This window comes from Solanum verrucosum, unplaced genomic scaffold (assembly GCF_900185275.1).
Source record: "Solanum verrucosum unplaced genomic scaffold, falcon-dt-bn FXZP01000462.1, whole genome shotgun sequence".
Taxonomy (NCBI): Eukaryota; Viridiplantae; Streptophyta; class Magnoliopsida; order Solanales; family Solanaceae; genus Solanum; species Solanum verrucosum.
The window spans coordinates 298,020-315,496 of record NW_026019987.1 but is presented as its reverse complement, the minus strand read 5'-3'; the positions used below and the strand labels follow the sequence as shown (position 1 = coordinate 315,496).

General features: G+C 34.3%; 2 protein-coding genes and 1 pseudogene across 2 annotated transcripts; 1 reads left to right on the top strand and 2 right to left on the bottom strand.

Moving 5' to 3' along the window:
* Nucleotides 1-9,516, top strand: part of LOC125818512 (putative disease resistance protein At3g14460) — a 32,340-nt pseudogene extending 22,824 nt beyond the window's left edge.
* A 1,219-nt stretch (nucleotides 9,517-10,735) lies between these two features.
* On the bottom strand, nucleotides 10,736-11,552 carry LOC125818491 ((+)-neomenthol dehydrogenase-like). Its single transcript, XM_049497978.1, has 4 exons — nucleotides 11,427-11,552; nucleotides 11,270-11,347; nucleotides 10,915-10,982; nucleotides 10,736-10,847 (listed from the first exon to the last, which is right to left on the bottom strand). Exons 1-4 carry the CDS (start codon nucleotides 11,550-11,552, stop codon nucleotides 10,736-10,738), a joined length of 384 nt encoding a protein of 127 aa, XP_049353935.1.
* A 1,814-nt stretch (nucleotides 11,553-13,366) lies between these two features.
* Nucleotides 13,367-16,407, bottom strand: LOC125818490 (short-chain dehydrogenase/reductase 2b-like). Its single transcript, XM_049497977.1, has 4 exons — nucleotides 16,119-16,407; nucleotides 15,966-16,043; nucleotides 14,958-15,077; nucleotides 13,367-14,046 (listed from the first exon to the last, which is right to left on the bottom strand). The coding sequence occupies exons 1-4, from the start codon at nucleotides 16,377-16,379 to the stop codon at nucleotides 13,654-13,656; spliced, it is 852 nt and encodes a 283-aa protein (XP_049353934.1). The 5' UTR covers nucleotides 16,380-16,407; the 3' UTR covers nucleotides 13,367-13,653.
* Nucleotides 16,408-17,477: the final 1,070 nt, after the last annotated feature.

Sequence of the window (17,477 nt, the reverse complement as noted above, 5' to 3'; positions counted from 1 at the left end):
CTTAGCTTGAAGCCCCATTTTCTTCCTTGTTTTCCCAACGTATAAATCCTTAGACTTGTTCATCTCGGGGACTAATCCAATGATCGTCGTGAATGAAAATTGAGCCACTACTTCGAGGCTCGTATATTGCAAGTTTGCTTTCTTTTCCTCCGCTCATCAAAAGTTTCAAGTTCTTCGCGGTCATTAGAGCATTTTTTTAGCTGAATATCCTTGTTTAAGTTCCTGATAGCAAAGAAGCATTAGAATTCAATTGAATAATAATAACAACATACACGGTATAGTCCCACAAGTGGAGTGTTTACATAGACTTTATCCTTACCTTATCAAGTAAGAACTCAATTGAATTATAGAATCAAAATTTAAGTAATGGATAGCTGCTTCAGGTCCTCTGGCTACTGCTGTATTATCAAAATTTCTTCTAAAATCGACATATATATTCTTTAAATGTAGTTTCTCTTGCAACAACAACAACAAATCCTTATGTTTCTATGACCCTTGATTCTAAGATTTTTATCAACCTTCAATCTTCCAAAATTATCGATTCGATCCTTCAAATACGTCTCCCTTAACCACTCTCAACCCGGTGGCTTTCCCGTGCAAAGAAAATTGGCTGAATCTCGTGAAATTACTAGTACATCTCGACATTTTTGTAAAAGAGTAGAACAGTCACCATCAAGACAATTGGCTGAATTCCGTGAAATTAACTTAAATCTAATATAAAAATAATATACCCTTTAACTTGGCCTCAACTCATGTATATGCCCTTCAACTTTGAATGTGCACAAGTAGACGTTTAATCTTGTATAAAGTTGAATAGACACAAGTGTCCTAAGTGACATCTTACATGACAATTTCCATCTTACGTGGTGTCTTGTGTGTATTATGTCACGTAAGACTCATGTGTATAATTGTTCAATTTTATACAAGTTAAACTGACTACTTGTGCATACCAAAGTTGGAGGACATAAATGTGAAATGAAGTCAAGTTAAAAGCCATATTATTCAAAATTCAAATTTCATAGGTTTGAAGTTTCAATTCCATTAATGGATAATGTTACAATTTTAGTGCAAGACAATGAAACTTGAGATGCAAACAACCACTATAATAATTATCACATTGATGCAATTCTAGTCAATTCCACTTCCAATTCATAGATCTAGTCACAAATTTACCTTTTTATCCTTGGCGGAATGTAATGGATGGTTCTAGATATATAAAGAAAATGTATTTATTAGTGTAAATTTACTTCTTTACCCTTGGTCTTTCTTTGTCTTCACATTTCTATATAGTAGAAAAATACAAGAGGTCATTTCTAGATAATTTAACATCTAAAATCATCCAAACAATTATCTACCTAGCCTCAACTATTAGCGAGTTCTAATTATTACTAGTTATGAGAACGTGCATTGCACGTTTGTACCCTATCATTATTATAATTATAAAATTTATATATTATATGTTACTCCCTTCGTTCTTATTTATATGTTACCATTTTTTATTTCAGTACATTAAGAAATTAAGTAAGTTTACTATTCTACCCTTATTTATTTATTTTTAAAGTCAACTTTTCAATCAATGAATATGAATTAATTTATTTTGATTAATTAATTTGACAACTGAACATGAATTATTCACTTGATTTTTCTATGTTGGTCAAATATGTATTTTCAAGGCTAATAACTCAAAAGGGTAAAATAGGAAGAATATTGTAATTTATGTATTGATTTTATGAAATGACAAGTATTATAGACCAACAATTTATAAGAAGGATGAGATATAAAAAGGAATCGAGGGAGTAAAAGTTTTGAGTTGTAAAATGGGAATATTAGCAACGCAGAAAACTTTTAACTTCTCTAACTAAAAGTTTCTCCTCTTACAAAGTGTCACATTTTTATCCAACTTCATTACTATATGTTTTTTTCTCTTTAGTACTGTTATTCCTCTTTCATTTCACGAAAAATAAATTTTATATTATTCATATTTAAGTATTAGACTTTATTGCATTTATGTTACTTACAAGAATTTTAATTTTTATTGATAAAGCAAATTTACTTTAGAATTGAGAAATATTCTTCAATTTTAGAATGTATAAATACAATCATATATATGCCATTGACCATACAATTTAATTAGTGTTCTAATGAATGTCTACGTTATAGTGATATATTGTTATATATATTTTAAGATGCACGTATCATAATAATCATTTTGATATTTCAAGACAACTCTTCTAAGACAAATATTTAATATTTGTTTTTGTGTATTTATATTTAAGGAATGTTCAATTTTAGGAGGATATAAAAGTATTTTGGCAGAATCAGGTGTACTAATGTAGATAAGTAGCTACATCAACCAGTGATTTTTAGGAGAAGAAACAATATCGGTAAAGGATAATGAAATGATATAATTTTTTGCAGATTATAAGGTGATAAAAGAATATCAAAAGGCTATAAAGGTAGAAGATAAATGAGCAAAAATTAAAGATAAGAGAAGAAAAGGCGTAGTACATTGAACAAAAATAGATCACATTCATGCATGGAAGTTATTATTTACCTTTATTAAGAATTAAGATGCCTATTTTTAATAATGAAGGGAAAGGTGAAAGTCTACTTTCTTCTAACTGAATATATATTTTTTTATAAGAATGTGCATTTACATCTTTGTACAATTTTTTTTTGAAGTAATATTTAGTTAAATGATATTATAGTAAGTTAATAACTCAACTTTATAAGGTTATTTTTGTAATCCAACATTTAACTTGAGAGATTATTATTATTATAATTATATTATGTTGATATATAATATAATAAATATGATTAGTAGTGGTGTAATAGTATAATAATATGATATGATTATTATTTAATATTTAATTAATTAGTTGGTTTGTGGCATTTAAATTAAGAGTAGGGGTATAATGGTAATCCAACTTTTAAGGTTAGAGCTTCCCACTTATAATAATACTAGATTTGGGAATGTGCGTTGCACGTTTATCCCAAAATACTTCATATAAATTTTGTATTGCAAATGACATATTTTATCCTCTTTGAATCTATGGTATTTACTAAAAAAAAAATCATCACTTTTCAGATAGGAACTACATATATCTTTCTAAAAAAAAGAATATATATTTGATTATTAAATTGACTAAAAGTATATAAAGTAAAAATAACTAACTATTGCACAAATTCAATATTCAAATGAGGATACTAAAATACCACATGCTAGGCTAATGTATACAAAGCAACAAACCATGGTAAATTCTCAATAATAATAACAACACAACATTAGAAAATTTGTACAATAACAACAAACAAGAAACATAAATATTAAACTAAATAAATAAAAGGAGACTAGAGAAGAGAGCATAGATATTTTATTTTTTTTGTAATTGGTTTAAGTGTGTACATTATTGTGTCAAATGTCACTATATGATAGTATTGAGGAACACAAAGAGTTGTCATGAATATGAGATTATTGTGAGAGATAGGAGTAAAAACCATAATAAATATAATCAGGGAGTTGCATATATTTACATAATGAAGAATTAGTGGTAATAAAATTTATGTCTACTGATATGATGATTTGCTATTTACTATTTAATTTATTTAATTAAATAATTTACAACATTTAAATGTAATGTATGAGTAAAAATCTAAGGATAAAATATGTAAAAAAAAAATTAAAATATTAAATGTGTAATGGAAAATCATTATGACTAATTATTAAGAAATTCATAGCAACTATCATTATGAAAAATCACCACTTTTAGTATATATGTGAAAGATGTAAAGATTGTAGATTTTTATTCTTGTTTTCTTGCTAATAATAACTTATAATTTAATAATGAGTATTGAATTGTAAGTCTAGCTAGACATAGGAGTGTTAATTACCATAATACGAAGAGTCAAAATTCATGAATCCCAAAATAATTATTAAATAAAAAAACTATTTTAAATAATTTCAAGATAATAATTTAATAGTTAAGGGGTATTTTTGTAATTCAACTTTTGACTTAGATTCTTTTCACTTTTAGTACTAATAACTAATTTCTGGACACGTGTCTCATGCTAATTAATATAGACTTCTTAAAATGAAGTATATAATACTCTATTTAAATATGTATATACTGAGCAATTGAAGAGTAATTCAGTTGAAAAGTAGATTCAAATGCAACATATATTTGTAATGTAATTATTATTCATCTGTCATGTAACAAAATGAGATACATGGTTGGGAGGTATTCTATTTCTTCATGAAGATAGCAACTTTAGGTATGATACTAATAATGTTTTAAAAATAAATATCTATACTAAATTAGAAGTGAGAGGCCACAAAACATCCAAAAATGACACTAAATGAAACCAATAAAGTTGGATTTAAAATCAGACTCCTGAAATATATACATACTTATGAATTTGGTTCAGTAGCTACTCCCAAAGTGATATTTTTTGGAGCAAACTAAAAATATAAAGTGTGTGAAATAAATAAAATAAAAAATATTATCTATACACATTATTTCTTAAACACAAGCCATATTTAAGCAGTAAACAGAAACTGAACTTGTTCAAAGGGAAAAAAATAGTATTACCTTATGCTGGGCAAAACTCAACAAATAAGAGGGCGATAGTAATAGCCTTTTGTGAAAGCTAACAGAAGAGGAGTAAGAATAAAATGATAAAGAAATTTGACAGGGTGGTAACTTTATAAAGTGCAAAGAATATGAAAAGGGTATAGAGTATTTAACTGATTGAAGTTTAAAAGACAAAAGATATAAATGATGTAATATGAAAAGTTTGATACATTAGTTAAATGATTAGGGATATTTTTGTAATTCAACTTTCAACTATGAAGCTTCTTACTTTTAGTATAATAATATAATATAATATGATGCTATGATTTATGATGATGATATGATATATGATTGTTTCTTGATCCGATTTTGGTAACAATAGGTTCTTTGCTTAGTTGGTGAAAGTTTTATTTCCAATATAAATATGTGAATTTTGGTGGTATGTGGTCCCCACTAAATTATAGGTCAACTCTTTTTTCCCTTTTTAAAATAGGAATAATACATAAACAATTTCTTAATACACGTTAGAACTTACTATATATGCTTAGAGTAATTATTTAATTCTACACCATAACTCCACCTTATTGCCACTATACCAAAAAGTCAATCCTCCCAATTTGAAACCATCCATTTATTCCAACCTACCCAATAAATTAAAGCTTGAGGCAATCCTCCCAATTTGAAAAGTCTTTTTCTGAACATATGACATGTATTTATTGGTTTATTATTAATAACAAATATAAATAAATTTTCACCTAATCTGAGTTTGCTTGGGATGTTTTAGCTCCCACTATCAAGAGGAACTTTATCACAACGATTCAAGCTCGAAACCTCAAATTAAACACGAAAAAATTATATATCTTTTTTTTTTTTTATAAAGGAAAGATCCTCTTGAATCTTGATGTTATCAAATTCCCAACTTGACATATTTTAAAGTATAAAAAAATATTATGAAGACAAAGTCTGGTTGTTGGGGGAAAAAGTCGTACTCGTGGAAAAGACAGCTTAAATTCTTTTTTTTTCCCCTATAGTTGTCACTGTAGAAAACTATTATTGAACCAATATTCTTGTTTGCAAATTACTCATAGCATTATTCAACAGGTAAAGTAAAGTTGTTAGTAATTGAACATACAAACATTTATCTTCTCTAAATCATTTTGTGTTTCCCTGCAGATTTCAGAAATGGAGGTTGGCTTAGCAGTTGGTGGTGCATTTCTCTCTTCAGCTTTGAATGTTCTCTTTGATAGGCTTGCTCCTCACGGTGATCTTCTCAACATGTTTCAGAAGCATAAGCATCATGTTCAGCTCTTAAAGAAGCTGAAAATGACTTTACTTGGTCTTCAAGCTGTTCTAAGTGATGCAGAGAATAAGCAGGCATCAAATCAATTTGTGAGCCAGTGGCTTGATGAGCTTCGAGATGCTGTGAACTCTGCTGAAAACTTAATAGAACAAGTCAATTATGAAGCTTTGAGGCTTAAGGTGGAAGGTCAGCATCAGAATCTTGCAGAAACAAGCAACCAGCAAGTAAGTAACCTTAACCTGTGCTTGAGTGATAATTTTTTTCTTAACATAAAGGAGAAGTTGGAAGACACCATGGAAACATTGGAGGATTTGGAAAAGCAAATTGGCCGCCTTGGCTTAAAGGAGCATTTTGGTTCGACTAAACAAGAAACTAGAACACCTTCAACTTCTTTGGTTGATGATTCTGATATCTTTGGTAGGCAGAGCGAAACAGAGGATTTGATTGACCGTTTATTGTCTGAAGATGCAAGTGGAAAAAATCTGACTGTAGTTCCGATTGTTGGAATGGGCGGCGTGGGTAAGACAACACTTGCTAAAGCCGTTTACAATGATGAGAGGGTGAAGAACCATTTTGGTTTGAAAGCTTGGTTTTGTGTTTCTGAGGCATATGATGCTTTCAGAATAACAAAAGGGATACTTCAAGAAATTGGAAAATTTGACTCAAAGGATGTCCACAACAATCTTAATCAGCTTCAAGTCAAATTGAAGGAAATCTTGAAGGGAAAGAAGTTCCTTATTGTTTTGGATGATGTGTGGAATGACAACTACAATGAGTGGGATGACTTGAGAAATGCTTTTGTACAAGGAGATATAGGAAGTAAGATCATTGTGACGACACGTAAAGATAGTGTTGCCTTGATGATGGGTTGTGGGGCAATCTACGTGGGAATTCTGTCTAGTGAAGACTCTTGGGCTTTATTCAAACGACATTCACTAGAAAATAGGGATCCTGAGGAACATCCAGAATTTGAAGAGGTTGGAAAACAAATTGCAGACAAGTGCAAAGGGTTGCCTTTAGCTCTAAAGGCACTTGCTGGTGTTTTACGCTGCAAACCAGAGGTGGATGAGTGGAGAGACATTTTAAGGAGTGAAATATGGGAGCTGCCAAGTTGTTTGAATGGTATATTACCAGCACTGATGTTGAGCTACAATGATCTTCCTGCACATTTGAAGCAATGTTTTGCTTATTGTGCAATATATCCCAAAGATTATCAATTTTGCAAAGACCAAGTTATTCACCTGTGGATTGCTAATGGTCTTGTACAGCAGTTTCATTCAGGTAACCAATACTTTCTCGAGTTGAGATCAAGATCACTGTTCGAAATGGTCTCAGAGTCTTCTGAATGGAACTCAGAGAAATTCTTAATGCATGACCTTGTCAATGATTTGGCCCAAATTGCATCTTCAAATCTTTGTATAAGGTTGGAAGAGAACAAAGGATCGCATATGTTGGAACAATGTCGGCACATGTCCTATTCAATAGGAGAAGATGGTGAGTTTGAGAAATTGAAATCACTCTTTAAATCAGAGCAGCTGAGGACATTACTTTCAATCAATATCCAGTTCCATTACAAAAAAATCTAAGCAAGAGGGTGCAGCATAACATATTGCCAAGACTAACATCCTTAAGGGCATTATCGTTGTCTCATTACGATATTGTTGAGTTGCCAAATGACTTGTTTATCAAATTAAAGCTACTGCGATTTTTGGATATTTCTGAGACAAAGATTAATAAGTTGCCAGATTCCATTTGTGGATTGTATAACTTAAAGACACTTCTCCTGTCATCTTGTGCTGATCTTGAGGAGCTACCGCTGCAGATGGAGAAGTTGATTAACTTGCGTCATCTTGACATAAGCAACACTTCTCTCTTGAAGATGCCGCTACATCTGAGCAAGTTGAAAAGCCTCCAAGTGCTAATGGGAGCCAAGTTTCTTCTAGGTGGTTGGAGAATGGAAGATTTGGGTGAAGCACAGAATTTGTATGGATCTGTATCAGTTGTAGAGTTGCAAAATGTGGTTGATAGTAGGGAAGCTGTGAAGGCAAAGATGAGGGAGAAGAATCATGTTGACAAGTTATCTTTGGAGTGGAGTGAAAGTAGTAGTGCCGACAATTCACAAACAGAAAGAGACATACTTGATGAGCTACGCCCGCATAAAAACATAAAAGGAGTCGAAATCACTGGATATAGAGGGACAAAATTTCCAAATTGGCTAGCTGATCCTTTGTTTCTTAAGCTAGTACAGTTATCTATTGATAACTGCAAGAACTGTTATTCCTTGCCAGCACTAGGACAACTCCCCTGTTTGAAATTCCTTTCGATTAGAGGGATGCATGGATTAACAGAGGTGACGGAAGAATTCTATGGCAGTTGGTCCTCCAAAAAGCCTTTTAACTGTCTTGAGAAGCTTGAATTTGAAGATATGACGGAGTGGAAGCAATGGCACGTACTGGGAGTTGGAGAGTTCCCTATACTTGAGAACCTTTCAATTAAAAGGTGCCCTGAAGTCAGTTTGGAGACACCCATCCAACTTTCAAGTTTAAAAAAGGTTTGAAGTTATTGGTTGTCCAAAGGTTTTTGATGATGCTCAACTGTTTAGATCCCAACTTGAGGGAATGAAGCAGATTGAAGAATTATATATTAGTGATTGTAACTCTCTTACCTCCTTACCTTTTAGCATACTGCCCACTACCTTGAAGAGAATAGAGATATCTGGTTGCAAGAAATTGACATTAGAGGTGCCAGTTGGTGAGATGAGTATGTTTCTAGAGGAATTGAGAGTGGAAGGAAGTGATTGTACAGATGATATATCACCTGAGTTACTCCCAAGAGCACGCAGATTGAGTGTAAAGGATTGCCACAACCTTACTAGGGTTTTGATTCCTACTGCCACTGAAAGTCTCATTATTAGGAATTGTGAGAATATTGAAAAACTTTCGGTGGCATGTGGGGGGACCCTGATGACGTCACTGAGTATTAGGGACTGCAAGAAGCTGAAGTGGCTGCCAGAACGTATGCAGGAACTCCTTCCATCTCTTAAGAAATTGGCTCTGCTAAGTTGTCCAGAAATAGTCTTTTTCTGAAGGAGGATTGCCCTTCAATTTACAACTCCTTGGGATCTACGGTTGCAAGAAACTGGTGAACGGACGAAAGGCCTGGTGTTTACAGAGACTCCCCTGTCTCAAAAATTTAACAATCTATCATGATGGCAGTGACGAAGAGATTGAACATTGGGAGTTGCCTTCCTCTATTCAAACACTTCCTATATCCAATCTGAAAACATTAAGCAGCCAACATCTCAAAAGCCTCACCTCTCTTCAATATCTACGTATTCAGGGTAATTTACCTCAAATTGAGTCAATGCTGGAACAAGGCCAGTTTTCCTCCTTTTCGCACCTCACTTCGCTACTAATCGGCAAGTTCCCTAATCTCCAATCACTTTCCGAATCAGCACTTCCCTCCTCCCTCTCTCTGCTGGAGATCTCCTATTGCCCTAATCTCCAATCTCTTCCAGTAAAAGGGATACCATCTTCCCTCTCTAAACTTTCTATTTTAGAATGTCCATTGCTCACACCACTACTAGAATACTGGCCAAAAATTGCTCATATCTCCACCATAGAGATCGACCGGGAATGCATGTGATGATTATAACGAATGGCTCTCCAACTGATGTAAGCTTTTCTTTTCCCTCAGAAGCTTTTTGTTTCTGTTTTCTTCACTTTGCTTTTTTGTTTATTCTTTTCCTTTTTAATTATGTTGTGCTCATCGTCAAACACATAGCTTTATATTTAAGCTCCATAGAGAATCTAAATTTTTGAAAAGATAATCAGGGATAACGATAACAAGTTTTAGGAAATCTGCTGTTATAGGCAAGTCTTTGAGATGGGGCTATCAAAGAAGGGCGATTAAAATCATTGTACCGCTGATACTATTTCATGTTTCCAGTGCAAGCCTCTTTTGTAAGTTGACAAACTCGATTTGTAAATATGTTTGGGACTCAACTAGTGGTTACCCATGCCTTCTTTCAGGTTTTACCCATGCCTAAGGCGAACGCCTTACATTGTCTTTACTCTTTACGCATCGTCTGGTGTCGCCCTGCAAAACTTTGTGCACTTAAGTTCTTCGATTCTATTCTAACCTTATCATAGAATGTATCCCTTGCACTAATTAGGAGGTTATACAAAGAGTAAGATTAATGACTTGGTTTTGTCGAAGAATGACTATGATGATTGAACGTCTGTAATTTGTTTGTTTGTCTACAGGTGGAGATATACAGCTGTTGTTATGAGAAACAACCTTTGGTTATCCAAGGCGCTGGAGCAGGAAATGATATCACAGCAGCTGGTGTTGATATCCTTGACATTCAAGATGTATTCGCTTGACATAATATTATACATTGAGATACAAACATCCGATCCTCAAAGGACGAAAGATAGGTTCTTCTTGTCCATCTGCTTCCAGATTGAGATTAAAATCAGGCTCAGCTAGCACATTCATTTTTTGAGAATTTTCTCGATACACACGAGAGTGCCTTGTCAGTTTATGGTAAATTATTACGCGTCACTAGTGAAATTGAGTCATATATTTGCCTCATTTCTTGACTAGTTTTAGGATTTCACTTCAGCTTATAATCGGTTTATGTTGTAATGATCATTTTGGTACCTGAACTTTTTATGTTATCACAATTTTAGAGACTTGTCTCTTAGTTATCATGCTTTTCAATGTATGAAATGATGTCCTAAATTAGAATAAAGATATCAAGCAGGAAAAAGAACAATATATCTAAAAGAAATAGTCTTCTTTCACTAAATCTTATTTCATCCCCAACTTGTTTGTGACTGAGGTGTAGTTGATGTTATATCTAAAACTCGGCGAGTACTGTATGATCAAAGTAGCAACCAGTAGGTCCTCCATCAGGCAAAAGAGCTAGCATGACAGGTCCTTCAGCTCCTTCCTCAACAGGCATTGTTCCTCTATGCCAGGTTATATCCGTTGTTGAGGAATCCAGGATGGACACAATTGATGCATATTTTCAGATACTTTCTTGCAAGAATTTGAGTGTAAGCATTGAGTGATACTTTTGATACGCTATATGCTGGTAGCATCATCTGCCAACCGTTCACCTCGAGAGAGTCTTGTTTCAGATCATATAAACAAACACTCAAAAACTTGGCATCAATTGATAAGCAAGCACTGACGTGTCACATAAATTTTGGAGGTGTCTAGATGTGCATACTCAAAATTGGAGTGTTTACTTGCCGGTTGAGGCCAAGTTTGAGTTGTCTGTCAGAGCAAGATCAGACCACACACAGGGACTATCGCCTACCTCAAAGCTTAGATATGAGATCGAATCGCATAACAAAACAAGACCTAAGCATTGATCAAATTATCTTACCCAGTCTACAAGATCCATGTTCATGGCCCTTAGGACATCTTCATCAGGTACAACTCCAGAAGCTCCAGCATTATTTACCTTCAGAAATTTATTCAGCAACTGTCCAATATTTGCCTCGACATCGAATAAGGAGCAATACATAGATTCATGCTCTTACCAGAATATCAAGCCTCCCATATTGTGTTTGTATGAACTTTGTTAAGGACTCAATGCTCTGAGCATCTTGAACATCAAGCTGATGAAACACAACATTTGAAAATCCTTGTTCATTCAGCAAGTCCATTGCTTCAGTTCCTCTCTTTTCGTCTCTGGCTGTTAAGAAAACCGTTACACCTGAATTGGCGAGCTGCTTAACAGTCTCGAAGCCAATTCCCTTGTTTGCTCCTGTAACCACTGCATACTTACAAGCATCTCCCATCACTTAAGTGCAATGTTTCTAACCTTTTCTCCTTTAGAATCCTGTTCGGAGAAGAAAAAAAACACTATTTCAAACGAACTAACGCGATAGGAATGAAATGACGAATTCTTTTCATCTACCTAAGCCTTAATTGAGGTGTTCGCTACTGCTAACCTGGACACTACTGTTATTAAACCCAAACAACCTCTTTCTCACCATACTACGGCTCAGGGGCAGAGCTAGTGGGACATAAAGGGGTTCATCCAAACCACCCCCTCCCCGAAAAATTGCACCATGTATACATAACCATAATTACTACTTTTATGTGTGCATAGTAATTTTGAATCCCCTTGACACAATCTAAAGCTCTTCGTGTTTTTACAATAATAACAACATATGCAGTGTAGGCTAGGAAGGGTAGAGTATATGCATACCTTCCCCTACCTCACAAGTAGAAAGGTTATTTTTGATAAGACACTTAGCTCAAAGGAAAACAATCCAAAGTAGTTCCGAAAAAAGAGAAGTAACAAAAGTACTGGGAAGGGTAGAGTGTCTGCATACCTTCCCCCACCTCGCAGGTAGAAAGGTTATTTTTGATAGACACTTAGCTCAAAGGATAACAATCCAAAGTAGTTCCGAAAAAAGAGAAGTAACAAAAGTACAAGAAACGACAGATAATAACAAAAACAACATATAGTAACAAAACATAAACTATAACAAAATAATATAATATTCGAGCTAGGTACAAGAAACAATAGACAGTAACATCAATCAAATAAAGCATGCTTTCATATTTGGGTCAAAAGGCGATGCCTCAACTAATTCCAACAGATATATGCAACCCCCCACTAACATAGATATCAACTAACTCTGTCTACCGAGGCTTGAACAGATGGAAAGAATGTTCACTTGAATCTAAACATTGTTAAGCAACAACATTAAAGTAAACAATCAAGACCAAAAATCAAAACCCCATTTCAAAGATAAAATAAATTGACTTACCTGTAAATGGAGAGTATAGGGCTAATACTAGTGCTACAAGTAATTTATTTTCTACAATCTTACTATTTAATAAGTAAAACTTTGGTAAAAAAAATATGTTTTCATGGGTAATATTGTCTAACACTTTAAACTACCTTTTTTTATGGTAGGCAAACCCATGTTATCCTCTAACTGGTAACTCCTTTATATAGTATCATTATTCATTTCAGTTTGCCATAAGAGTAACATTTACACTCAATGTGATGTTTGAATGCATTTCTTGGCTATGTTGTCATTTTTCACTTATTAAATGTTATGAATTACTGGCATTTGCTATTAATGATGGTAATTTCTCCTTCCGTTCACTTTTACTTTATCACATTTGAATTTGATACGCCCATTAACACCTTGTTTGAATGGTTGGTACTTTTTGTATTGTATGGGCCGGTAGTTTAGATACAATGTTTGTTTTGATTATTACTTAAATTTCATTGTATCATATCGTTTAAATCCATCATTATGTAACGACGAAAAATCTCATTTGTGTAATGACTAATGAACGATATGGTGTAATAGCATTGTTATCCTAATATTTTCTTCTTATTACTGTCTTTTAATAGTAGTTTTATCTAATATCTTACGTAGATTTATCATTCAAATTGTTGATATGTGACGGTGTGTGATGATGGAGAACAATACAATCTATCCAAACGTTATACTCATTAAAACATTACAGTATGATACAATACAACACATTACTAGATTATATTATCCTTTGCTTCCCTCATTGTTTCAATTACTAAATCAACCAATAGAACACCAACCAAGCTCAGAAATTCAACCTAATGCCAAGAGACACTGAAAGAAATAGTCTTATTTCACTACTTGATCTAAAACATCGCAACTGACCCCAACTTGTTTGGGACTGAGGCGTAGTTATTGTTATATCTAAAACGTCGTGACTGACCCCAACTTGTTTGGGACTGAGGCATAGTTATTGTTATATCTAAAACTCGTCAACTACTGTACGATCAAAGTAGCAACCAGTAGGTCCTTCATCAGGCAAAAGAGCTAGCATGACAGATCCTTCAGCTCCTTCTTCGACAGGCATTGTTCCTGTATGCCAGTTTATATCCGTGTTGACGTATCCAGGATGGACACAATTGATACACATTTTCGGGTACTTTCTGGCAAGAATTCGAGTGTAAGCATTGAGTGAGACTTTTGATATGCTATATGCTGGTAGCATCATCTGCCAACCGTTCACCTCGAGAGCATCTTGTTTCAGATCATGCAAAAAATTCTGCAGAATCTTGTCGATTTTATCTTCTGTGAGGTTTTCAACATCTCCTAGCTCCTTTCTCCTCTCCTCGTTTGGTACTCGCTGCATTAGAACGATACAAAATCAATAAGAAATCCTTCTAATATGTCAGAGTTACCCAGTACTTGTACGTTAGTAGGAGATAGCAGGTATCTCGTGGAATTAGTCCAGGTGCAAACAAGTTGGTCCGGACATCATGGTTATCAATAAAGTATTTGTAGGATTTAATTTTCGGACTGAAAATGACTCGAGAATTATAAAGTTCTTGTCCTTTGGAAGTTTACAATCCCTTGAAATATAACAAGCTACCATTAAGAGAAACTCTAGCTTATTTTCTTTCTTCTTTTTCATATAACGACGGTGTCCAAACAACCTTCTACCTTAAATCATCACATTTACTAGGTAACTCTGCTCCCCAATACTTGAGCAAATGGAAAGACTTCACCTGTAATCCCTATATTTTGAAAAAGCTAGCCTGACTATATCGTCTAACGGAAGATAGAAGGTCCTTAAGAGAGTGGTTAGCAAAGATCAGTATAGAGGAAATGGAGATTTGTTTAATTTAGTTTAAGCTATTACAACAAGAAGTGGTGTAGCCACATACAATGAAAGGTGATCAGTTGAACGTCTTTCATAGAAAATTAATACCAAATATATGGTAAAAATTACTTTTATACATGTATATTAAATCTTGACCACTCTTAATAAAATTCTGGACTTCACCACTAGTCAACAAGGATAAACTCGACACATCAAACAAAATGAAGGCTTGATTCTCTAATAATCTATCAACCAAAATTACAACTAGCCCGAAAGCTAAGACTTAAAAGCACAAAAGAACAAGAATATGTATGGAAAATGATAGGCAAAAGCTCTCTAAACTTATACTAAGCGAATTCGGTCTGGATACTAGGGTACTTTGTTCAACATATTATCACTAAATGAGCAGCAAGGGCAAAAATTAAAGACAATGGACAAAAAGTAGAAACCACCCCGAAATAGGGGCAATCCGTGCAAAAACCATAGTAATTAGTGTCCAAGCATAATTTGGCACTCCCATAAGTTGTTTTCATCGCAACTTGAATGACATTGATAGCTTTCCCTGCTAACTGTTTGCAACAATAAGCATATAGGTAAATCCCATTTACATCAATATAATAATTCTGATTAGCATAAAGCCTGCAGTAGCAACGTAACCAGAGAAAGTATACAAAAAAAGACAGTTCTTTTTAAATTATATTAGTACATATTACTATATCAGTTGGTGATCCCGACTTAGTGGTCCTTTCATCCGTGATGAACTTTTGGCACCAGTACAGATATCTTCAATGTATTAAATAAAAAATTCCAATGGCTTTGGCTACTCTAACCTTCCCGATCACGAATCTTTTCTTTTTCTCTCTTTAAGGAAATCACTGCGAAATAAGAAATTGTATCTTCCTAGGTATCAAAAAGAGAGGCTAGGGTGGCGTAGCGACTAGGGATGGAATTACCCTCATGCAATGACGGATCCAGTACTCTTGTCTGAGGGGTGTCACCTCTGCTCGAAAATTACACTGTATAGATAGATAGATATACTATATGTTGAATCCCTTGAGTTTTCCATATATTCATTTCTTTATACTTTGACTCCCCTTAGTGAAAATCATAGCTCTTGTCACTGCCCTCGGGTAGGTTTGTTGTATCTCATCCTTAAGAGTTACGACATAAAACAGTCCCTCGCTCTAAGACTAGTTCAGAGCAAGACCAGAGACCACACGAGGCAATTATCGCTTCCCTCAAAGATTGTGGACCAAAACTTTCAATAGCTAGCCAAGGGTATATCGAAAACAACTTTTCTACGCCCACAATGGTAGGAAAAAAGTCTGCATACATCTTACCCTCTCCAGACCTCATTTACAGAATTACAGTGCGTATGTTGTTGTTATTGTATAGAATTACCATGTGAAATCGATAATAAAACAAGATGTAACAAAGCATTCAGCAAATTATCTTACCCAGTCTTCAGGATCTACATTCAAGGCCCTTAGAACATCTTCATCAACTACAACTCCAGAAGCTCCAGCATTATTTACCTGCATAAACTTATCAGCAACTTCCCTATATTTGCTTCAAGATCACACGAGAAATTGATCCGTTCATGCTCTTACCAGAATATCAAGCCTCCCATATTGTGTTTGTATGAACTTCGCTAAGGACTCAATGCTCCGAGCATCTTGAACATCAAGCTGATGAAACACAACATTTGAAAGTCCTTGTTCATTCAGCAAGGATGTTGCTTCCATTCCCCTCTTTTCATTTCTGGCTGTTAAGACAACCGTTACACCTGTTTTTGCAAGCTGCTTGACAGTCTCGAAGCCAATTCCCTTGTTTGCTCCTGTAACAACTGCATACCTACAAACATCTCCCATCACTTAAATCCAAAGTTTCTAACTTTTTCCTGCAGAGAGAAGAAAAAAGAACACTATTTCAAATGAACTAACGCGATAGGAAGAAAGAGGTAGGTATAGACTATTAGTCCAAGAGTTGAAATAACAACCTTGTGAACATCAATCGAAAAATCAACACAGACAAAACGAAGAATTATTTTCATCTACCTAAGCCTTAAATAACCGGATTACCGGTATAAAGTTGATTAGTTGAGGTCTCTTCAACTACTAACCTGGACACTACTGTTATTAAACCCAACTCTCACCATACTACAAGTCAGGGGCATAGCTAGAGGGGCGCAAAGGGATTCATCCAAACCACCCCCTCCCCGAAAAATTGCATTGTGTATTATACTATACAAGGCCAAATTTTAGATTTTGTTTTCATGTATACATAGTACATAGTATTGTTGAATCCCCTGCTCTTCATGTTTTAAAAACAACATAGCCACTGTAGTTCCACAAAGTGCGGGATATAAGGAAGGTAGAATATATGTAGACCTTAACCCGGCCTCATAGATAGAGAGGCTATTTCTGACAGATCCTCGACTTAAAGAAAAACAGTCCAAAGCAGTTTCGAGGAAAAAGTAATGAAAGTACAAGAAACATTGTGTATACTATTACAAGGCCACCCTCTCCCTGAAAAATTGCATTGTGTATAGTATACTATACAAGGCCAAATTTTTAATTTTGTTTTCATGTAGAGAGTAGTATTGTTGAATCCCCTGCTCTTCGTATTTTTACAACAACATACACCGTGTAGTTCCACAAAGTGCGGTACAGGAAAGGTAGAGTGTACACGGACCTTAACCCGACCTCATAGATAGAGAGGCTATTTCTAACAAATCTCGACTCAAGAAAAAACAGTCCAAAGCAGTTTTGAGAAAAAAGTAATAAAAGTACAAGAAACAACACACAGTAACATAATAGAAACTACAACAAAACAATAAGATATATAAAGAAACAACAGATAGTAACAGTAATCGAAGGACAAGAAACTACAGGAGCAATACTATTATCTTAGTATAATCAAAGGTGAGACCTCAACTAATTCTAAAAGGTATGTGCTACCTCCCACTG

Coding starts and splice junctions, on each gene's coding strand:
- LOC125818491 (XM_049497978.1), bottom strand. CDS start 11,552: ATGGACTTGCTGAATGAACAAGGATTTTCAAATGTTGTGTTTCATCAG. Junction 11,348..11,426: donor ATGGGAGGCTTGATATTCTG/GTAAGAGCATGA, acceptor AAATTTCTGAAG/GTAAATAATGCTGGAGCTTC. Junction 10,848..10,914: donor ACTCAAATTCTTGCAAGAAA/GTATCTGAAAAT, acceptor AACCTGGCATAG/AGGAACAATGCCTGTTGAGG.
- LOC125818490 (XM_049497977.1), bottom strand. CDS start 16,379: ATGGGAGATGTTTGTAGGTATGCAGTTGTTACAGGAGCAAACAAGGGA. Junction 16,044..16,118: donor ATGGGAGGCTTGATATTCTG/GTAAGAGCATGA, acceptor AAGTTTATGCAG/GTAAATAATGCTGGAGCTTC. Junction 15,078..15,965: donor ATGTAGATCCTGAAGACTGG/GTAAGATAATTT, acceptor TGTTGCAAACAG/TTAGCAGGGAAAGCTATCAA.